The sequence below is a fragment of the Otolemur garnettii genome, unplaced genomic scaffold, assembly GCF_000181295.1.
Source record: "Otolemur garnettii isolate 467f Iridium unplaced genomic scaffold, OtoGar3 scaffold00060, whole genome shotgun sequence".
Classification (NCBI taxonomy): Eukaryota; Metazoa; Chordata; class Mammalia; order Primates; family Galagidae; genus Otolemur; species Otolemur garnettii.
This window is the reverse complement of record NW_003852455.1, coordinates 10,424,954-10,449,122: the sequence shown is the minus strand read 5'-3', so window position 1 is coordinate 10,449,122 and position 24,169 is coordinate 10,424,954. Positions and strand designations below refer to the sequence as shown.

Sequence of the window (24,169 nt, the reverse complement as noted above, 5' to 3'; positions counted from 1 at the left end):
GGGATTCGAACCCGCCACCTTAGGTGTATGTGGCTGGCGCCTTAGCCGGTTGAGCTATAGGCACCAAGCCGACCTTCAAGTTTCTAAGGAGTCAGTGATTCTGGGATTTCATGTCTACCCAGAAAACGTTATAGCTTCTATAGAAATAGACATCTGAGAACCACATTGTATGGCTTTCATTTGGAAGCTGCAAAAACATACCTGGCTTATCTACCTGTTTTTTTTTTTTTCCCCAAAAAACCCTGCAGAATTCAGCAAGTCAGATCCTGCCAGATGCCAAGAGAGGTCTGTGGAAACTGACCACAACTACTGCCCGCTGCAGAGTCAGCTGGGAATAGAAAGGGGCTTGAGAGGACGGGAGAGTGAGGATTAGAGGCAGACCTCCTGAGCTCCAGTGCAGGCTGACGCTGGCAGGGGGGCTATGGACACTGTTTGCCAGCATCACTCATACAAATCCCATTTTGCTGAGAGAATAACTCAGAAACAATTCCATAATTCACTCCATGGGTCCCTGACTCTGGGTGCATTGGGTCAACCAATATTAATAAGCCCTTTTGAGGTCTCAAAGACTGTGCCAGGCACAGGAACACAGAAGGCAACATCTGGAGCTCCCTGAGGAGCTCATAGTCTGGTGAGAGAGACAGCATGTTAATAAATAATTACATTATTCTGTAATTCTGTGAGTGAGTCAGTTGAGAGGGGAGATGCATGCCTCTGGGTCTCTAGTTTAGGCAACAGGTGAGACATTAACAAAGCCGGGAGCATGGGATGGGGGAGGCAGTGATTTTAGGAGGGGGGAAGATGTGTAAAGAGAGGAGAGAAAATGTCTGCTTTGGGACAAGTTGATCCACCGTGGGCTGCTTGGAGGACTGAATAACAAAGCTGTGATTTCCTGTGAGAAGCAGAGCGAAGCCTCTCAGTAGGCCTGCAAATGTTTAACAGGGATGTATGTTGCCATGGCTGCCTCCCAGTGCTGAGGGGAGTCCCAGTGCACACTCCCACTGCCCCCAGGGCTTCTTAGGGGTCTTGCTCATCTCAGTTTACAGAAGCAACCAGAGAAACCTCTGTTACATACACAATCTTTAGAAACATTTTTATTTTCTCTCAACCTAAAAAAGTAGTGGCTGACTATGTGTGCTATGACCATCGGGTCTCCATTGAATTGTAAAAATGGGATGCTTCGGCCCTGACAGCTCCTGAACCCATGAGACCACATTATGTTATGGCTTCATAAAAATGGAAAAAACCCCCAAAAGCCATAAGAAACAATGAACTCTTGTGTTCACAATTATCTCAGTGTTTCGGCTAAGCTCTAGGTCCTCACCTTGGAGTCTGAATTTGAGAGACAGCTAAATGACAACTGATTTCCTTGCTTTGGGATTCAGGGCATAGTTCCTACAATTAGTGAAAACCCACACAGGCAGAGTTTACACTCAGATGGAACCACACGTGCTTGCAAAGTAGCAGAGTCAACTGACTTTGCCACAGAATTTTTTCTACATACACCAGTGTACCAAATCCATCCTAACTTCTGGCTGGCCCTGACCTAAATCAAATTCACTGGGAATTCAAGTGAAGCAATCATACATTCTTCCTTGGCTGACTATTCTCAGGTAAGGTCTCCACATCTAGGAAGGAAGATCTGATGAATATCTTCATTTGCCTGGGGAGTGTCTCCTCTGCTCGGTTGGTTTGAGTACCAGGCTAGTAAGACCACAGGCATGCCTATGAGCTACACAGTGGCTGGCTGGCTTTGCTGGGTCCTGGGAAGTCATGCAACTCTGCTTCTTAGCACTTAGCAAAGTTCCTAATTATACACCTATCTATGAGATTATTTTAATTGAGGCTTGGCTCCCCAACTCTTTAATGGGACTGTATCTGTTTTTGTTTACTTAGGAGGTGCTTTGTAAATAAGTGTTGAATAAGTTGATAGAAAGTTTATTCCCATTGCTGGGAAAATGACTCAAAGTGAACACTCTACCTAACGTGTCTGTGTTCCTGTATTTGATCACCAAGAATTGTAAAAAGTATTATCTACTGAATATCTGGGAAGATTTTGCCCTGTTTAGAACCTTGTCTTAGGAAACCTCATTTGCAGTTTGAATGGGATTGGCCAAGAAATCACTGACAGGAATGTTGCTTTAATATCAGATAGCCAGAAAGGCTAACACAGGTTCATGACTGCCACTGGATAGGGTCGGGCATGAGGATAAGCAAAGAGTATGAGAAAATACAAAGTCTCTGCATTTATAATCCGGGTTGGGACTAGAGAGAAACAAAGGCTGAGCTCCCCAAGACTGCACTCCTCAACCTCTGGGGACTGACCCAACTTTATGCCATACCCATGGTGCTTCACTTGGATTCAAGAATTGGCACCCTCTACCCTCACCTTGCTCCCACAGTGGCAGCTTAAGTGTGGTACCAATATATGACACTAGAGTTATAAGTTGTTAGAACCATAGGTAATTTAAATCTAGACCAGATTCCTGAAGCAGAAGTCAAGAGAGGGAAGTTCTAAATTTGGCCCCTTTCTTATCATATACTAAATACCTTTCACTTATCACTTAACAAGAATTCTGATTATTGCTGATCAAATACAAGTTCCAGATGCTCCGCTAAGCGGCTCTACATGGATGATCTTATTTAACCCTCAAGATGACACTTAGGGAGACCATACTTTTTCAATCTGTTTAAGTTTTGAAATGGTGATCAGAGAGGTCCAGTGGCACATCCAGTGGTGTGTGGTTGGTGTCTGTGAGGCCTGGGTCCTCTGAATCTTAGGTCAGTGGTGGTCCCTTACTCTATACTGACACTCTTTTGCAGGTCCTCTAAGATATATTTAAATTACTTGTTTGAAGATGGCTAGCATATCTTAGTTATCAAATGAGTTTCTAATAGCTCCATGAAACTACATTCTCAGTCTCACAAATAGTCACCTGGAACTCTAAATAGATTTTTTTTCAGTATTTTTCATTAAGTGCCTATTCCTGCCCTGTTCCATAATCTACAGCCCACTGTGCTGGCAGACTGGAGGCACGATTCCTTTCTCTCTTTCCTCCTCTAATGAACATTTCTGTAGGACACACTTGAGCCAGGCAAGATGGCAGGCTTTGAAGATATATTGATAAGAACATAGGCTTCCCATTTTCTAAGTACTGGTAGGGAAAATATATGATGAGAATACTCATGCCTATGACACATGGCAATTTATAATCAGTGTACCAGAAAGATGGAGGGAAAAATTAAGTTCTCTAAGGGAGAGGTCCTAAACTTTTTGGCACCAAGGACCAGTTTCGTGGAAGATAATTTTTCCATGGACCAGAGTGGAAACGATGGTTTTCAGATGATTCAAGCATATTACATTTATTATGCCTTTCCCCCATTATTATTATGTTATAATATACAATCAAATAATTATGCAACTCATCATAAGGCAGATGTAGCTTAATTTTCACTTGCCACTCACTGATATGATATGAATAGGCAAGCAATTGATTTACTATGGTCCATATGCAGTTAAACCTCTCTGCTAACGATAATCAGTATTTTCAGCTGCTCCCCAGTGCTAGTATCACTGCCTCAGCACCACCTCAGATCATCAGACATTAGAGTCCCATAAGGGACATGCAACCTTTATCCCTTGTGTGCACAGTTTACAGTAGGTTTTATGCTCCTATGAGAATCTAATGCTGCCACTATGTGACAGGAGGCAGAGTTCAGGTGGTGATGGGAGCAATGGGGAGTGGCTATAAATACAGATGAAATTTTTCTCACTACTTGTTTACTTGCCTGCTGCTCACTTCTTGCCATGTTGTGGCCCAGTCCCTAACAGGCCATGGACTGGGGTTAGGGACTGCAGACTTACAACTCACTGGTAAGAATAAGGACTTAAATATAGAATACTCTTGCTATAATTGTGGTGTATAATCACTTATATCTTGAGTAGAAAGACTAAAAGACAACCTATCAAAAATAACAATGACAACTTTTTGAGAGATGGTATAAAAAGATATGGATGGAAACAACAAAAGGTTAAAAAGTGGGGGGAAGGGGAATGGAGTTAAAGAGAATTTCTGTTAGATTTATCTTTGTTTGTTTGTTTGTAAGCACAGCTGTCTTATGTTTAAAATAATTGGTTATAAAATATTTTTTTGAAGCCTAACCTCAAATCAAAAACCAACCCTACAACAGACACACAAAAAATAAAAAGCGAGAAATTAAAACACATTACCAGAGAAAATCACTTTAAACAAGGAAGACATGAAGGAAGTAGGAAAGAAAGAAAAACCACAAAACAACCAGAAATCAAATAACAACATGGCAGTAATAAGTCTTTACCAATCAATAATAACATTAATATGAACGGACTATACTTTCCAATCAAAAGACATAGAATGGCTGAATGTGCAAAACAAAAACAGAATCAAAAAACAAACAAAAAAAAGCAAGAGCCAACTATATGTTGTCTGCAAGCGACTCATGTAACCTATAAAGACACACAGAAACTAAAAATAAAAGAATGGAAAAAGATGTTCCATGCAAATGGAGACCAAATAAAGAGCAGGGGTAGCTGTACTTCTACTGGATAAAATAGATTTTCAGGACAAAAACTATAACAAGAGAAAAAAAGGTCACTGTATAATGATAAAGGGGCCAATTTAGTAAGAGGATATAACAATTCTAAATATATATGCACTCAATATGGAAGTATCCAGATATATAAAGCAAATATTATCAGAGCTAAAGAGAGAAATAGACCTCAATACAACAATAGTTGGAGACCTCAAGATTCCACTTTTAGCTTTGAATCATCCAGATAGAAAATCAACAAAGAAACATTGAACTTAATCTGTACTATAGACCAAATGGACCTAATAGATATATATATTTTTAAATTTATAAAGATAAGGAATTTATTTCTTACAGATTTGAAAGTGAAGTCCAAGGTCAGGGGGCTACTTTGGTGAGGGTCTTTTTGCTGGTGGAGACTCTCTGAAGAGTCCTGGTAGGCAGTAGAGATTATCATGTGGCAAGGAGGCTGAGCACTAACATGCTTGCTCCGGTCTCTCTCTTTCTCTCCTCCTCCTTCTTCTTCTTTCTTTCTTTTTTTTTTTTGAGATAGACTGTCACCCTCAGTAGAGTGCTGTGCTGTCACAGCTCACAGCAACCTCAAACTTGGGCCCAAGCAATTCCCCTGCCTCAGCCTCCCATGCAGCTGGGACCACAAGTGCCCACCACAATGCCCAGCCACTTTTAGAGATGGGGTCTTGCTCTTGCTCAGGCTGGTCTCCAACCTGTGAACTCAGGTAATCCAACCACTTCAGCCTCCCAAAGTGCTAGGACCACAAGTGTGAGCCACCACACTGGCCTCTTTTTTTTTTTTTTTAGACAAATCTCACTCTGTTGCCTGGGCTAGAGTGCAGTGGGATCATCACAACTCACTGCAACCTCAAACTCAAGGGCTCAAGGGATCCTCCTGTCTCAACCTCCCAAGCAGCTGGGAGTACAGGTGCACATTACCATGCTTGGCTAATTTTTTTTATTTTTGTAGAGATGGGGGTCTTGCTATGTTGCTCAGGCTGCTCTCAAATTCCTGGTCTTAAGCAATCCTCCTGCCTCGGCCTCCCAAAATGCTAGGACCATACCCATGAGCCACAGCATCAGGACTCTCTTCCTCTTCTTATAAAACTACCAGTTCCAGGCTCAGCACCAGTAGCTCAAGTGGCTAAGGCGCTAGCCACATACACCTAAGGTGGCGGGTTCGAATCCAGCCTGGGCCTGCCAAATAACAATGATAGCTGCAACAACAACAAAAAAATAGCCAGGCTTTGTGGCAGGCACCTGCGGTCCCAGCCATTTGGGAGGTGGAGGCAGGAGACTCGCCCGAGTCCAGGAGTTGGAGGTTGCCAACCTAATAGATATTGACAGAACATTTCATCCAGCAGCTGCAGAATTCATGATTTTCTCTTAGCTAATGAATGATTCTCAAAGGTAGACTATATTTTAAACCACAAAAGAAGTCTCAAAAAACTAAAAAATTTGAAATCATACCAAATATTTTTCTCTGACCACAATAGAATAAAAGTAGAAATTAATAAAAAGAGGTACATTACAACGTATACAAACACATAGAAATTAAACAATATGTTCTGGAATGATCAATGAAGAGATGAATGAAATTTAATAATTCCTTAAAACAAATGAAAATGAAAACACAACATATTAAAACCTATGTGATATAGCAAGGTAGTAATATGAGGAAAGTTTATAGCAATAGGTGCCTATATGAAAAAAGTAGGAAAGCTTTAGATAAACAACCAATGATGCATGTTAAAGAACTGAAAACACAAGAGCAAACCAAATTCAAAATTAGAAAAAAAGAAATAATATAGATAAGAGCAGAAATATATAAAGTAGAAACAAAAAACATAAAAGGATCAATGAAACAAAAAGTTAATGTTTTAAAAAGATAAAACATACACACCTTTACATAGGCTAACTAAGAAAAAAAGAGAGAAGACCCAAATATGTAAAATCAGAGATGAAAAAGGAGACATTACAACCTGTACTGCAGAAATCCAGAGGATCATTAGAGATGACTACCATGAACAACTATATGACAATAAATTGAAAAACCTAGATGAAATGGATAAATTCCTAGACACATACAACTTACCAAGTTTGAACCCGGAAGAAATCCCAAACCTGAATAAATCAGTAACTAGTAACAAGATACAAGGAATTTTCCATCAAAGAAATGGTTAGGAACTTCAGCTTCATAGCTGAATTCTACCAAATATTTAAAGAAGAACTGAAACTATTCAAAAAATCAAGGAGGAGGAAATACTCTCAAATTCTTTCTGTGAGGTCAATACCACTCTGGCACCAAAAACAAACAATAACACAACAACCAAAAGAAAACTACATATAGGCCAATTATCTCTGATGGATGTAGATGCAAAAATCCTCAACAAAATACTACCCAAATGAATTCAGTGACACATCAAAAATATTATTCATCATGATTCATTACAGGGTTCATTACAGGGATGCAAGGATGGTTCAATTATATGCAAATAAATCATTATGATACATCATATCAATAGAACAAAGGACAAAATCTATATGATCACTTCAAATGATGATAAAAAAGCATTTGATAAACATCCCTTCATGGCAAACACTCTCAAAAAAACTGGGTATAGAATGAATTTACCCCAACATGATAAAAGCCATGTATAATAGACTCACAGCAAGTGTCATACTGAGGGGGGAAAAATGGAAAGCCTTTCCTCTAAGATCTGGAACAAGACAAAGATGCCCACTTTCACTAATGTTATTCAACATATTACTGGAAGTTCTAGCCAGAGCAATCAGAGAAGAGAAAGAAATAAAGGGCATTCAAACTGGAAAGGAAGAAGTCAAGTTATCCTTGTTTGCAGATGATATGTATGTTCTTATATCTAGATAAACCTAAAGACTCCACCCAAAACAATTAGAACTGATAAACAAATTCACTAAAGTTGCAGGATACAAAATCAACATACAAAAAAATCAGTAACATTTATATATGCCAACAGTAAACAATCTGAAAAAGAAACTAAGAAAGTAATCTCATTCACAAAGTTATCAATAAAATAATTACCTAGAAATAAACAACCAAAGAAGTGAAAGATCTATATAATGAAAACTATAAAACATTGATGAAAGAAGTTGAAGAGACCACAAAAAAGGAAAGGTATTCTGTGCTCCCGGATTGGAAGAATCAATATTATTAAAATGTCTATACTACCCAAAGCGATCAAGAGATTCAGTACAATCCCCAGCAAAATATCAATTACATTCTTTACAGAAATACAAAAAATAATTCTAAAATTTACATGGAATCACAAAAAACCCAGAATAGCCAAAACCATCTAAGCAATAAGAACAAAACTGGACGAACTGACTTCTTTGGTTACTACAGAGCTCTAGTAACCAAAACAGCATGGTACTGTCATAAAAATAGAATAGACACTCAGACCAATGGAACAGAGTAGAGAATCCAAACACACATCAGTATTGAACTTATCTTTGACAAAATTGCCAAGAACATACAGTAGGGAAAGGACAGTTTCTTTAATAAATGGTGCTGAATATCCACATGCAGAAGAATAAAACTAGACCTATATCTCTTGCCACATGCAAACATCAAATCAAAATGGATTAAAGGGCTATGCACACCTGTAATTCTAGTACTCTGGGAGGCTGAGGTGGGAAGATCACTTGAGGTCAGGAATTTGAGGCCAACTTGAGAAAAAGGGAGATCCTGTCTCTACTAAAAATAGAAAAAAATCATCAGACATGATGGCATGAACCTGTAGTTCCAGCTACTCAGGAAACTGAGGCAAAAGGATCATTGGAGCCCAGGAGCCCTGGAAGCTGATGACACCACGTCGGCAACGGAGTAAGAATCACTCTCCAAAAGAAAGGGGGTCGTGGTTAAAGATGTAAATCTTCTGAAACTAGGACACTACTAAAAGAAAACATTGGGACATTGGGAAAATACTTCAGGACTTTGGCTGGGCAAGGACTTCTTTGAGTAATACCCCCAAAGAACAGGCAACCAAAGTGAAATTGGACAAATCAGATCACATCAAGCTAAAAAGCTTCTGCACACAAAAGGAAACAATTAAAAAGTGAAGAGACAACCTATGGGATAGGAGAATATATTTGTAAACTACCCCTCTACGGGGCTACAACAACTCAAAAGGAAAAACATCAAATAATCTGACTAAAAAATGGGCAAAAGATCTGAATAGACATTTCTCAAAGGAAGACATACAAAGGCCAATGGGCATGTGAAAAAAATGGGCAGCATTATTAGTCATCAGAGAAATGCAAATCAAAACTATAATCAGATATCATCTCATCCCAGTAAAAATGGCTTTTAAAAAAAAGACAGTTAACTACAAATGCTGGCAGGGATGTGGGGAAAGGGGAACCCTCTTACACTGTTGGTTGGAATGTAAATTAGTGCAACCACTATGGAGAACAGCATGGAGGTTGCTTAAAAAATTAAAAATAGAACTACCATATGACCCAGGAATTTCACTGCTGAGTATATATCTCAAAGAGGGGAATTCAGTATATCGAAAAGGTATCTGCACGCCCATGTTTATTGCAGCACTATTCATGATAGCCAGGTTATGGAATCCACCTAAGTGTCTATCAGTGAATGAATGGATAAAGAAATTGTGGTACGTGTACACAATAGAATATCATATAGTCACAAAAAGAATGAAATCCTACCATACACACCAACATGGATGGAACTGGAGAATATCATGTTAAGTGAAATAAGCCACGCACAGAAAGACAAATCTCACTTGTTCTCACTCCTTTGTGGGACCTAAATATTAAAAACAATGGATCTCATGGAGTCAGAGAGTAGAATGACAGTTACCAGAGGCTGGGAAGGCTTGTGGGAGGTGGGGATAAAGTGGGGAATGGTTAATGGGTACAAAAGATAATGAATGACATTCGATAGAACAAGAAACTGATTATAATCAACAAATTTGGGTATACTTTAACTAAAGGAGTGGAATTGGAGTGTTCCTAACACTAAACAATGTTAAATGCTTGAGGTGATGAATACCCTGATTACCCTGATTTGATTAATTCAAAACAGCCTGTATCAAAACATTGCACGTACCCTATAAGTAGATACTAATAAGAACCCATAATAATTAAAAATTTTAAAAAAGGAATTCAGAGGCTGGGCTCACTTCCGAGGGGCCACAAAGGAGACTGCCATTAGGTAGATGTTGTAGGAGGAGCAGAATTTCAACCAGTAGATATGGAGTCTGTTCTTGGACTAGATCTTAGTGCTTCTTTTTCTGAGTGCCTGGCTTGTGCAGTACACATGATGCAGTAGGCTCTTTAACAAATTTTCTAGTTGGATGCTAGCCACTTTGGGCTAGGTGAGGAATCATGGACTTGAGTCTTTGTTCTTTTGCCACAACTGGACATAAATTGTGTAAGCCCTACCTCTTTTCTGGCCTCTGATTTTCCCCGGCTATGAAAATAGTGTTACGGAGGGGGCTGGCTGTAACCTTGCTCATGAGTTTCTGGTTAACATTAACATTAAGTTAATACATGCAAAATTATTTGCGAGCCAAAATGAAATATACAGACAGGAGACTATTTCCTCACTATTCTTATTATTATTACAAAAACTAAAAAACCCTACTCCATGTGCTTACATTTAGTCAATAACCTTTTTTCTTGAGCAACTACTTGGGACTAGGCACTGGGGATACAAAGATGATTAACATCCAGCCTCTGTCCTTGGTATCTAAAAGGTCTAGGAAAGAGGACAGTAGGTACTATTGATGGCATAAGTTTAATGTGTACCACAAAGGCCGGGCTGGATTTTGGCAAGAGCTCTCTCTGTTCTTTCCTAGTGTTAGTGCAGGTGGTTATGCTAAAGACAAAAGCTTCAAAATTAGAAATCAATTGGCATGCTCCAGCATAAAACAGAATTTAAATGGAGGGGAAATTCAAAAATAAATTTGAGCTTATACTATGCTCCAGGTACTCCCATATCCATCATCTTCACAAAAAACTAGGTATTATATTATGCCCATTTTACAGATGAAGAAGATGAGACTCAAGACGCTTGGATAACTTCTCAAAGTTTATAAAACTAGGAAGCATAAAGCCAAAATTTAAATCCAGGTAATCTAACTGTAAGCCTGATTCTTTTCCTGAGACTCTTTATTGCTTTTATTTCTTTCTCATCGGCTAATGTTCTATGAAACTCATTCCATGCTAATCTTGATCAGCTTTCTTCCTTGGATTGTTTTTTCCAGCAGAAACTAATCTATGAAGAGGGAGATTTGACAGTCACTCTTTCTACTGCCATTTCCTCTTGTACTTCTTATGATAAACCCCTTCTTCCTCTTTGCTACTTTTTCCTGATTTTTCCCTGTCCTCCAAACCCAATGAAACTGCCAAGGAGTAAAGAATCCCAACAACTAAGGAATCTTCAGGAAGGTCTCCCTTTTTCCTCAGCCACCAACCTATAAATCCTGGCACAAAACACACTGAATGAAGGAATAAACCTGCATACAGTTCTATCCAAGGAGTCTATGTACCAAAATCTGACTATACCTTAATTTTGTGGAGCTGTATGGAATGTCAACTTTACTTACTTTATAGATGAAAACTGAGACCTAAGAAGGTGAAAGGACTTGCCCAAGGCCATACACTAGTGAGAGGCAGGGTAAAACCAGAGCCCACAATTCTTGATTCCCAGGCAAATCTAATGCCTTTTCACTAAAAATCACTTGTCTCTTCAGCTTTTCCCTTTAACAACTCAACTTCCATAAGATCATTGCCTTTTCAGGAAGAAAGCTCAGTGTTGCTGTCTCTGCAAAGCCAGAAGCCAGGGCCCCCTCCTTGGCCTCCACTCTCACCAGCTCATGTCCTCCTCTAAAGAACAGGAAGTGGTTTGTTTTTTAGCTCTGAAAGCACATTGTGGGGGGTGGAGAGGGGGATTTGGAGAAGAAAGTTCCTGTACATGATGGTGAAGAGGGATCAGCAGACACTATGCTCTTGCTCTTTAAAGGGGAAGATAGAAGGTCAGACATTTAAGGGAAAGGTGAAGGTTGCCCTGAGTCCTATGCAGAATGTGATCTCATTGAGAGCTTCCCCAAGCCCCAGGGCAGGGCGCAGGGCTTCCCTCCCCTGCTGATTCCCTCCTTTGTTCTGACAGGGCTGGATGCTTGAGTGGGGCTTGAGGTAGGAAGCACCAGGGTGGAAAAATTTTCAGGAACTTTATACAGACAACCTCCCATACTCTCCCCATCCTCTGCTAGCACCCACAGCTTCTCCTGCCAAGAGAGGAAGGAGGAACACATTATTCAGTTTAATAATTGATGCCCTGGAAAGTTTGCTGTGTGAAATAAAGGGAACTTAAGAAGACAATAGAGAAATAAAAATTCCTGAGTCCTCTCTTAAAGGATGGAGTTGTGCAGATGATGTTTGTTGATGACCCAGCCCTGAAACATAAGTCTGCTTCTCTCATAGATGGATATGAAATAAACAAGGAACCTTTGCCTGGACAGTCAGCCAAATTTTGTCTCTTTCTATTGGTGGGATCATATCAAAACTTAGCACTAATATCCTGGGTCATCAAAGAACACAGATGGATGGAACGCTAGGCCTGGAAGAGATTGTGGGCATTTTTCTCTATCAGGGGCTCTCAAACCTGGGAGCCCATCAGAGTCATGTAGGGAGCTCACTACAACCAGGTTGGCATTGTCAACTGAGGTGGAGAAGTTTGGGGAGGGAGCTCAGAGTTGGGTAGCTGAGTTTGAGGTGTCAGCTAAACATGTGAGGTACAGGGTATTGGACACACAGGCCTGGACCTCAGGGAAAGATGGAAACAGGTCTTGAGGCGTCATGAGCACATGTGGTATTTAAATAAAGTCCTACGGCTGGCTGAAGTCATCAAAGGAATGAGGACAGAGAAGACAGAACGGCCAAAGGACCCTCCAGCATCAAGAGGTGTCTGAGAAGGAGTGACCACGAGCCAGGAGGAAAACCAGACCAAGTGTTTCTAGGAGCAGGGAGTGACAAATTAGGTCCAAGGCCACTGACAGTTGAAGTGAGATGAGGGTTGACAATTGATTATTGGATTTATCTACACTGGGGAACACTGGCTAACTTGACAGGAGTAGCGTTTGACGCCTAACTTCATGGAACTCCACAGTGTAATAACTGACCATCACTTTGAACTCCACAATTCTGTATTTTGTCTTCTCAATTAGGCTATAGACTTTGTAATATCAAAGATGATGAATCAGCATCTCCTCAGAGCACAGGGTCCTTGATAGCTGCAGGCCCTATGGAGCCCACTGTGAGTCCTGATACAGTTTGCTGACAGGCCCACCCGAAGGCCCCTATAACAGGCACTGTTTAGAGCAAATGACCTCATGGTTGGCTTACCTTGGACGCAGAATTTTAGTTCCTTGGGGTCAGTGATGCTCTTTCTGCTTTCCCGGATTACAGCCCTGTTCTTCTTGGTTTCTCCCCAGAGATTGGTGCCTCCGTACATGCTGGGAATGTTGAGAATGGCAATGCCTTCCAGGAAGATGTTGCTTAGGTCCACCCCAACCCCATCACACTGAGAGACAGAGAGAAAAGGCCATCTGTTAGTGTCCTCACTGTACTGTAACCCAAGGTGCTGTTTGTAAGGACCTGTCATGTCCTTATTGCAAGCCACCACCTGATGACTTGAGTGGTCATCTCAGTCACCCAGATCTTCATCCTATGATGCCATCACCCTGCTAGACCATGATAAGCTGAATCTTGGGCCAAGCTGTTTAGGCTTAATGCTTTGACCACTGTGGTAAGATAGGGAGGTACAGTCCTGGTCACTTCTGAGGAGGAAAGCGCAAGACTTCAGGGATTATCTTAAGGTCTAGAAGTGCTTTAGGAATGGTTATCGAATCAACAGCAAAACTATTCTTCAGCCCAACCTCATTATCATCAATTCTGTCCCTTCCCAACCACTGTGAAGATTTAATGGGACACTGAATTCAGAACCTAACACATAGCATATTGTCAACAATACAGAAATTTTTCATTTTACCACCTCTCATTTTATCCCTCCTGTGCAAAGTACAGGACTTTAGTATTTGGAAGGTTTTCAGAATTAACCTGTCTCTTGTACCAGTACTGTAAGTGCAATTTTGGTGTATGTGCTTGCCTAGGTGGCAGAATTTCTTTATCCATCCTCCACTACCTGCATCTATCACCAGATCCAAAAGGCCAGAAGGCTTAAAGTGTATGTCTCATATAGCCATAAAGTCAGCTCGCTTTGGTAGAATCCTTATCAACAGAGCAAGAAATACATCAGTTTTGATTCTTGTTTCTCAGGATTAAAGGTAGTTTACCTGATTTACAGAGGAAAAACTAGACCCAAAGAGGTGATCTAAGTTATCCAAGATTGCCTGGCTGATAAATACCAGAGTAGGGATTTAAACTTGGGGGATTCAACTGTGATGTCCATGATCTTTATCTTGCTTATTCTGAGAAAGGCATACAATAAAAATCCACTGCCTTGAGGTTACCTATAAACCTAAACTTCCAGAGATTTCTCAATAGAGAAGAAATAGAAGGGTAGGGCTTGTTGCCTGCCATTCATACTGACTTAGTTCCTGGTTTTCTTGAAGTACTTTGGAGTTCTTAATGTCTGTTATTTTATCCCTATGATTTGTTTTCCCCACTACAAGATGGAAAAAGTGAGCTTCTCTGGAACTGGGAATTCACTTTTTCCCTGGGAAGTTCTGCTGATTTGAAAGATCTCTTTATGTTGATCCAGATTCTCTCTTCTTGCTTCCACTCATTGGTCCTATTCTCTCTAGAAGCCAGACAGAATGACTCTCCTTTCTCCTCGTGGGGCCAGCCTACCAGATCCACAATAATCATCCTCATCGTGACTATGCATTTGCATTAAGCATTGCCATCTGCTATATAAGATTTTATACACATCTCATTCATTATCTTCATAATGATCCCCTAAGTTAGTCCCCATGAGTACCCCTGTTTAACATTTGAGAGAACTGAGGCACAGAGGAAGTTAAGCAACTTGCCCTGAGGTGTACAACCTGTGAGTGGAAGTACACAGATTTGATGGCAGGCAGAGCTCATCTTTTTTTCCCTGTTGCTCGGAGTCTGAGCAGAGGTCTTTATCTCTCCTTCCGTTCACACCACTGGTTGTACCGCCTCTGGATTTAGCACTTCAACTTTCTTCACCCTGTCCTGTGGGACTTGGTTTAAGACATTTCCCCATCCTGGCTGCCCTGTTTTGCACACTCTCCAATTTGTTGCCCTCCTGCTTGGTAAGGTCCCCTGCCTTGAAAACAACTTCAACAGCAGGGTCTGATGGGCAGGCGAAACAACACCAGCACTTGGTGGGCTGGAATTTTATAACACTCTCATGCCCCAGACGTGAGGTAATGTGCAGGGTCATGTGAGAGCTCAACACTTGTTACCCATCACATTATCCTTATCATTACATCTGATCAAGGTTGCACTAGCCCTTTTGTTAGCGGCCAGACAAAAGCTTCACTTCAGCTTGAATGAGTGGTCATCTCAGTCACCTAGACCTTCATCCTAAGATCTCAGCCAGCTCTTCCCTATCCTGAACTTGTGTAGGTTCTTTTTAAAAATAACTTAGGCACATTTGGGGGGCAAGACATGATTGTAAGAGGGACTTTACCTAACAATTATAATCAGTATAACCTGGTTTCTTGTACCCTCAATGAATCCCCAACAATAAAAAAATATAAAAAAATAACTTAGGCACAAGGATTTACATTTACATTAATTAATTTCATTTGGCTTTCAGCCCAAGCCTCCTTCTAGTCCACCAGCCTTATTTCAAATCTTTATTCTGTGACCCTTTGTCATAGGTCTCCAATGTTTTGGGGATTAAGTTATTAATACACATGTATAAAGGGCAAAATCAGTGTCCAAGTCCTTCCCCCGGTCAGTTTCACACACCTGACATTGTGCATTAACAGCTGTTTTATCAGGACCTCATCTTCTGGGCTGTGCGCTCGCCCCGCCCACTTTGTTACAAGGCAGACTCACAGAACGTAGAGGTGAGAGAAGCCTGAGAGATATGCCCTCTCTTTCATAAGTGAGTCCCCATAAGATTAAGACCTTCTCTGTGGTCATCCAACTAACTTATTAATAGTGGAGCTAGATGTACATCCAGGTCTTAAACCTTAATCCTGCGTTCTTTCCACTAAAATATAAGACCTTGTGCTGAGATCAAATAGCATTTCCTAAATGACCACTCTACCACCTCTAATCAGAAAAGGAATAGAAGGAATATGAAAACTCATATTAAATCAACAGAATCTGTATAGAGAGGGCCAGTACTTGGTTAGTAACCTGTTTGAGAATCTTTCCAGAAATCAGAACAAAGTATACTAGTCTGTGGTCTCCAGAGCATACTCTACTTACCTTTTTTGAAAAAGGTGTAACATTTGTCTGTTTGCCTTTCATTGGCTAGAACTGTTTTCTAAATTTGTCCAAGCGGCCACAAAATGATAAGTACAGGTTTGTCCAGAAACTTGGATTCAAATGTGTTTGTGTTTTCCAAGGCCAGTTACCTCTCTGCTGATCTACCCTGGGCTCGGGAAGCCACCTTTACCATCTGCTTTTCCATTTTTTAGTTTAGGGCCACTTTCTCAGGAAAAGGTCAAAACTCACTCAGAATGGTGAAATTGTATTGACCTATGCTTTTCATTGTTTTCTGGTTCTTTGGTTTTTTGTTTTGCCTCAAACATTGTCTAACATTCTATTGGCCTTCAGTTTGTCTGAAGCCAGGCTGACATGGCTAAGTTCTGAGTTGCTTTTGTGTCTTCATAATTGGTTGTGTGCCCATACCCTGCCTTTACATATATGTGGATAGTCCCCTTAAAGCACAGCCTCAACTAGCAACCCCCACTGCTGTCACAGTGACTTAAAAACCAAACTCCTTCCCCTTTTACTTTCTGAGATTAATGTGTTAGACACTTATTTTGGAATGTCTTCCACCCTCTTCTCCTTCACTCACATATTCCTAATTAGGGAGTTAGGCTAGAGTCCCACTGGGTCACACTTTCCCTTATCCTTTTCACTTTCTGAAGAGTCACGTCCCCTCCTATTGGAGTACTTACACATCACCTCCTCCTCGTGGTTGTTGTCACTTCCATGTCACCTCAATTTACTTATTGTTGGTCAAAATAGCCCCCACCCTTCTGAGAGGTAATAATAATCATGTTAGCAACTCCTGCTTGGTGAGAGCTTCCTTGGGCACTGTGTCGGTATTCACCTATGTTATCTCTTGGGACCCTCACATGATCACGATGAGGGAGGCACCTGCTACCCCCAAATGACAGGACCTCACAGAGGCTCAGGTACCTTGCTCAAGGCTCCACCACTTGCCATGCTACAGGATGGCACAGCTAGGCTGCAAACCTAGGCAGTCAGAAGCCACATCTTATGCTGGGATGAGTCAGTAAGGCACATCAGGAATTTTGCTGATGCTAGACTTATAGCAAAATTAAACTTACAGCTGTTTGAATAATTGAAATCTCCCACCATTGCTCTATCTTGTATAGTGCTTTGAGCAGCGCCTGCCACATCGATATTAGTATTATTATATCTTGTCTCTGTGCCAGGTTTGTAAAAAAAATAAAAAGTATACCACCCAGCAAATAGTATACCACAAAGTCACCTTTACTCCCTCTGGCAGTTTTCAGTATGCTGTGTCTCCTCATCGCTGTCCACAGCCAGCTCCAAGTGTTAGCTATCAACTTGGTAACATGGTAACCTTTCCTCCAAGAGCAGTCTTCAGTCTGCCTTCTGATGGTTTGTTCCCACCTCCTATCATCTCTCTGGGTCTTACGTAGACTCTAGAGAGGTCAGGAAGAATAGAGGAGGTGGGAGGGCCCTGAGGTCTGTTTCATTTTGGTGTCCCCCACCCTTTGAACGCACCTGCTGACAAAGTGAGAGGCAATGTCTCAGAGAGAATGTGCCTAGGCTTGGAGGGAGAGAATATGTTTGAAATCTCTGCTGTGCCATTGTCCTTAACCTCTCTGGGCTTTAATTTGCAATCTGTGAAATGAGGGATGGGGAATAACATCTACCTCAAGAGGCTGACTGGTCTCTGCAAGGCAGTCCCACCCATGGCCGTCTGCACCGTTCTTTGTGTCTCTGACCCCGTGCCATGAGGAATATTTTTTTCTGAAATCACTCTCTCACTACACCAGACTTTGCTGGAAGCATTTTAATGGCCTTTTGGCTCCACTCGTGCTGATGAGAGCCTTGCCAGCCCATCCCTGCATGTCCTTTCTCCGGGGTTCTTGGCCTAAGCATCACACCCTGATTTCCTTCAAAAGCCCAGCTCGCTCCAGTCTCAGGAAAGGTGCAAGCCTGCCGCGCTGAGTCTGGGGGGAGTGGAGCCCAGGCTGGAGCACTGTCGGCCTAAATGGAACTGGGGCCGCGAGGCCGGCTCCCGGCGGGTTCCCGAGCTATATCCTACAACTGTTCCATGACGTCAGCCGGCCCCCTCCTCCTGCCCCGACCTGGGCGGCTGCTGGGGAGAGCGAAGGAGGGCGGCGGTCCCTGCGCACCACTAGCCACCCTGACCTAGGGCTGGGCTGGCAAGCTCTCCTCCGCGCGGAGGCTGCTCTGCCGCGGGACCCAGGTATTTATAGCCCGGCGTGGGGCCGAGACAGAGAGCTCTGGTCCGTAGGGACGAGCGCTCACACGCTCAAAATCGTGCTCCTAGTGTGCCCGGCCTCGGGTGCCCAACGTCGAGCCTGTTGGGTCCGGGGCGGTGCTGTGACTGCGAGGTGGGAGCCGGGAGCACCGAGGCCAGCCCGGCTCCTTCCCCGGGGAGGCAGTGGCTGAACCCAGGCTCAGCGGCCGGCGCCCGCCCCCTCCCAGGCCCCGGCAGCTGTCGGCCACGTTCCGCAATGGTACTCCTGGCGAAGACAATGCCCCCCAGGTCTGGTCCCTTTCCCAGCCAGGGATGGCTGGTGGGTTTGGTGGAGGGCGGGCGCACAGGTAAGTAGAGACTGGGTTAGGAGGCCAAAGCGTATTTGTGTGCAAATGAAACGCACGCATTCATCCTCGTCCCTGCCCAGCAGTGAGGGAGGGGACCGATGCTTCCCCTGCCCGCCACCCGCGTAGCCGCGCTCCTGCCTCCTTGCATGCCTGCCGCGACCTGAAAAAGGCGACGGACGAGGCCTCCTCCTTCTCAGCTCTGCCAGTCCTATTTCTGAAGGTCCCCAGGGGAGGAGATTCCATAATTTATTTGATGACCTGTTTCAGTTTTTAGCAAGTAGGAAATTCTCCCTTCTTTTAACCTCGATTCACGGTCCCACAGATTAGGCAGATTTTTCTGTGGTTGGGACGCAAGTTTTTTGCTAGAGTCCTGCCTTTGGGCAATGTCTGGTTTTAGGAATGACCTCCTCCAGGCCAGAGCAGAGGTGGAAGCCAGTTCTCCACCGCTCCGGAGGCGTTTGTCCCCTTTCAGCTTGAAATTTCCTCATTCTTGGTCACCCTGCCACAGCGCTATGATCCCTCCCATCATTCATGACCCCTTCTTGGTCTTTCTTTTTAAAATCTTTTTATTGTGGGTATTTCCATGTGTCTAGGAGACTAGAGAGAGTTACAAGGCTCTATGTATAATAACCGAGCCCCCAGCCCTGAACCCCTAGGACTAGTAAGAAATGCAACAAAAGCCATATACTTGAAAAAAGAATTTCTCCTGAGCCTTTTAGCCTCAGCCCCCACAAGGGATGAGAAGTTAAGTTCTGGGAAGAAGCTTGAAGATAAGAAGGAAGGAAGGGAGGCGTGGATTCCCTGGGTGAAAAGGGCCTAAGTTGGTTTCAGGCCCAAGTTGTTCTCTGAAACTTACCCAATACTTGGTTGCACCCTTTATTGAGTTAATGTGCCTTAAGTTAGCATGTACCCCCACCCTGAATTGTGTACCCCTTACAATATACCTCATCTTATAATCATGAAGTAATGTGTTTGTGATGTATCTTGTGATTTATGAATCAACACGGTACCCTCACCTTGCGACCCCGCTCTAACCGCTATGATTGGCTTCTGTATTGCGCTAGCTTGCTGATTATGCAGAGTAACAGTATAAAAGGATTTTTCACCCGCTATATGAGGCTGCATGCCCTTTGAGGTATCCAGCCCCCTGAAGGCATAATAAATTTTATTAATTATTGGATCAAAGTGGGGTCCACCTTTCTATCTCCGCTGCTCGGTTTCTTTTCACATGTGCCTCCAAACCCAGCCTCGGCAATTAGCAACTCTTAACCTGTGTGCAGTAGGAATCCTGTTGTAACTCTACCTCAGTTCACTTTCCCATACTGAACAATTTTATAGCAAATGCCTGAGATTATATAATTTTATCCATAAAGACATGTATCTTTAAGGACTAAAAAAAGCACTACCCCAATACTATTATCATTCTTAAAAAGTAACAATTCCTCAATATCAATAAATATCCAGTAAATGTTCACATTTCCTTCATGGTCTCATTGTCTTATAGTTACTCTGAAAGGGCTTCATGTTACATTTGGTTGATACATCACTTAGGGTTCTTTTGATCTAAATCCCATATTCATTTTTCCCTTTTCTTAATTAAAGAAATGGGTCATTTGTCCTATAAAGTAGGGCTTCTCAAATTTGCCATGCACACAGATCACTTAGGGGTCTTATTAAAAAGCATATTCCAGTCATATTACATATTACAGCTCATGCCTGTAATCCCAGCACTTTGGGAGGCCAAGGCTGGAGGATCACTTGAGGCTGGAAGGTCAAGGTTACACTGAGCTATGATTGCACTACTGTGCTTACTCCAGCCTGGGCAACATAGCAAGACCTATCTCTTAAAAAAGAAAAAACAAAGGTAGATTGTCATTCAGGATTCAGGAGGTCCAGGTGGGGCCCGAGACCCTGCAATTTGTGACATGCCCTTGGTGATGCCTGTGCTGCAGGTCTGTGGACCATACTTTGAGTAGTAAGGCTAGTATTTTCCAGATTTTGGATTTTGCTGACTGTATTGCTGAGGTATCTTTTAAACATATTCTCAGGCTAGCCCCTGTATTTTCACTAAATTAGTACTTTTGGAGGTTTGATGAGGGCTGTATATTTCCTATTGCATCTCATTAGGAGGCACGTAATTTGTCTCTTTTTTGTGATGTTTAGATTGATCAGTGGGTTCAGGTGTTGTCAGCCTAAACCTTCTATTACAGAGTTCTTCATTAGCCAATGATGATCCTTGTCTAGGCTCATTATTACAGTCTCCTAATGGGAGGATGCCTGTGAGGACACCCTAGCACCCTCTCTGGAACTTCCTCCCAAGCCTCTACAGATGTTACTCACTCCATTAATGTTTTCTTATATATGCTCCAAAAAGGATTCTCCTTTCTCTTTCTCCCTTCTGATTCTGTTCTCTCATGAAATCAAAGACCAGAGGGTCTTAAAAATTCACCCAGTCCAGTGACCTCATTTGTATAGAGGAGAAACAGACTGAGGAATGGCCCCGAGTTGCATGCCTAATTAGAGTAAGCTGATCTGGACTGGGACCTGCGGTCATTTGGAGTGACAACCAGGAGGTCATGAATGACTTTATAAGAGGAATTTGGCCACTGGATGAGGGCTGAAGCACAGAATCTTGGAATGGTAAAGACAGATGAGACATTAGAGATCACTCCTAATTACCAAAATGAGAATAATGACTTTATTATTATTATTACCAAAATAATAATAATAAAGTTGGTGAGTGGCTTTCTGCAATTACACAGCTGTCTCCCAGATATGGTTCAACTAGGGACTCTGGGGTGAGTAGGGAAGATGCAAATGAGGGAACAGGGTTGAAATAGCCATGCAGTTTGGTGACACACACCGTTTAGATAGGATCTAAAAGTGAAATATGATTGAGGAAAAAGTTTTTCATGTTGTTTGTTGAATGAATGAATGTATAGAGAGAAGAGGAAGTTGGGATGCCTAGGATGGGAGGTAGAGGGAGGAGAAGAGGGGATGCTGGAGAAAGTGGTGGGCCATTGGTCTGGAGATGACACTGGGATCCTTTCTTTCCCTTTGAGAGAGAGAGAGAACTAAGCCAGGGGTAGCTCTTTTGAGGAGGGAAGTAGCAAAATGTCTAGGGAAAACAATATTTCAGTTACAGTGAGGAAGAAGGGCCAGGGCTAAGAGAGAGGTGGACAACATCCTGACACAGGTGGGATGGGAGTTATGATGGACCGAGAAGGGGGTAGGCAGTAGGGGAGGGTGGCCTCCTCTCATGGAGGAGCCTCAAATGGACAATAATGGCAGAGAGGAGGCTGACACACACCTGACCAAAATCTTCCCCGGACCCTGCAACACACACTCGCACACTGCCTCTGACAGGACACCGACAGGCATTAGGCAAAGAAAAAGCGCCTTGTGGGGCCCCAGGGCCTTTCAGGGCTTGGGTAAGGATAGGGTGGTGTGCTCATCGCAGCGAGAGCACTTCTGCTACTGCAGGAAGGGGAGGGTCTCTGCCTGTGAATTAGCTTGGCAAGTTGGAATATAAGTTAGACTACTGAGAAGGCTGGAACACTTTGTGTCCCCTTTGGTTTGGAAAGAGAAGACTAGCTGAGAAAGAGGATAAGCCAGGCACTAATGAATGCCAGTTGTGGTAGCCCGAATTGTTCTGCATAGAGACCACAGCATTGGAATCTACTTACTTTTTTTTTTTTGCAGTTTTTGGCCTGGGGCCAGGTTTGAACCCGCCACCTCCAATATATGGGGCTGGTGCCCTACTCCTTTGAGCCACAGGCGCCACCTGAGCCTATTTACTTTTTTCCTGTCTTATACATTGTCTAAATCGCCCATCAGCTCTTCTCTGCCTGTTAAAATCCTACCCTTCGGCTCGGTGTGGTGGCTCACCCCTGTAATCCTAGTACTTTGAGAGGCCAAGACAGATGGATTGCTTGAGCTCAGGAGTTTGAGACTGGCCCGAGTAAGAGCAGGGCCATCTCTGCTAAAAATAGAAAAATCAGCTGGGTGTAGTCCCAGCTACTCAGGAAGTTGAGGCAAGAGAATCGCTTGAGCCCAAGAGTTTGAGGTTGCTGTGAGCTGTGAGGAGGATGCCACAGTATTCTACTCAGGGTGGCAAAGTGAGCCTCTATCTCAAAAAAAAAAAAAAAAAATCCTACCCTTTCAGGTCAAAAGCTGTCTACTTTGTGAGGCTCTTTGCAATGCTTTACTAGAGACCGATCTTCCCTTTCTCTGAATTTTTGTTGCTCTGCTCTCTCCCCTTACATCGAGTTTAAATTCTGCCATGTATTATGCATATGTGCCTGTCCCCAAGGAGACTTTAAGCTCATGGAAAGTGGGGGCAGCATCTCACACAGCTCTGTGTTCTCCATAGTTCCCGATAGGTCTCACCTGATCAGGTGTCCAGTCTAACTCTCTGTGGAGAAGTCCTAACATGGAAATTGGGGCGTTCTTGGAAGAAACATGACAAGGCTTTCTACCTTTCAGATGAATTCCCACAGCCTTGCTGGATGAGGATAAGTGACTAAATAAAGTGGACTGAATTTCCAGGGTGGAGAGAAATAAAGAAGGTTAATCTGAGTCTTCATAATGCGGTTCTCTGATCACCAAGCAAATTCATTTGTAAACACCTGGTAACAAGAGTAGGGCACGTGCGGCGTATTTTATGTGAGAGACACATCCAGAGACAGAAGACAGAAGCATTCATTGGTCCATCAAGAATGATGAGAACATACTCACTCTGTGCTGGACTCTGGAGATGGCAGAAACTCAGCTGCTCTCAGCAGGTGATGCTAGAGGCAATAATGTGTTGCTAAAACCTTAACAGCAGGCTCTGGGCAGGAGGCACAGGGGGTTGGGGGCCCTCACTGTTGTGTTCCATGGTGTAAATACTCCCACTACGGCCAGTTTCAAGATACCAACATGACATCACTGAAAGGACAGTTGGGAAGAGATGCACTGGCCAGCAAGGTGGCTCCAGCACACAGTAGCTGGAAGCACCAGGACAGAAAAGGAAGCAGATATCTTCGTATCTGCAGGGCATATGGCTAGAAGAGAGAAATTCACTGGGACTGAAAGAAAAACAGCCAGGGCTGTTTGTTGTTTAAGGACATCTGTTTTCTCTAGAGAAGAACTAGAGAGCATGTTCTCTCTAGTTCAGTGGAGATCACTGTCAATCATCTTATGTGTATTGGGAGGGAAGCAAAGGTGATGTGTGGAGTAGCACTGATGAATGCTGATGGCACTATTGGAAAGACAGCCCAGTACTATCTACACACAAGACTGGCCTGGCATACAGGTAACTCTTACAGGACAGTGGCATCTTGTGCACTTAGAGAGCCTGTTTTAGGTTATTTTAGGAGCTGATGTCTATTGTGGGCAGTTAGATAATAATACTAATGCACACATATGTTATATAACATTAATATATGTAATATCCACTTTCTGAGTAATTGCTATGAACCAGGTACTTCCTATATCCTATGTCTAATCCTTACAACCTTACAATGTCAGTATTTGTTTTTTTTTTTTTTTTTTTTTTTTGAGACAGAGCATC

General features: G+C 42.7%; 1 protein-coding gene across 2 annotated transcripts in view; it reads right to left on the bottom strand.

Annotated features, from left to right (window-relative positions):
• DGKG (diacylglycerol kinase gamma) overlaps positions 1-24,169 on the bottom strand; it is a 202,205-nt gene that overhangs the window by 28,688 nt on the left and 149,348 nt on the right. For both annotated transcript variants that reach the window (XM_003792723.1, XM_003792722.2), the window contains exon 20: positions 12,994-13,171. In XM_003792723.1, coding sequence (XP_003792771.1) covers positions 12,994-13,171 — 178 coding nt within the window. The remainder of the gene's footprint in view (positions 1-12,993; positions 13,172-24,169) is intronic.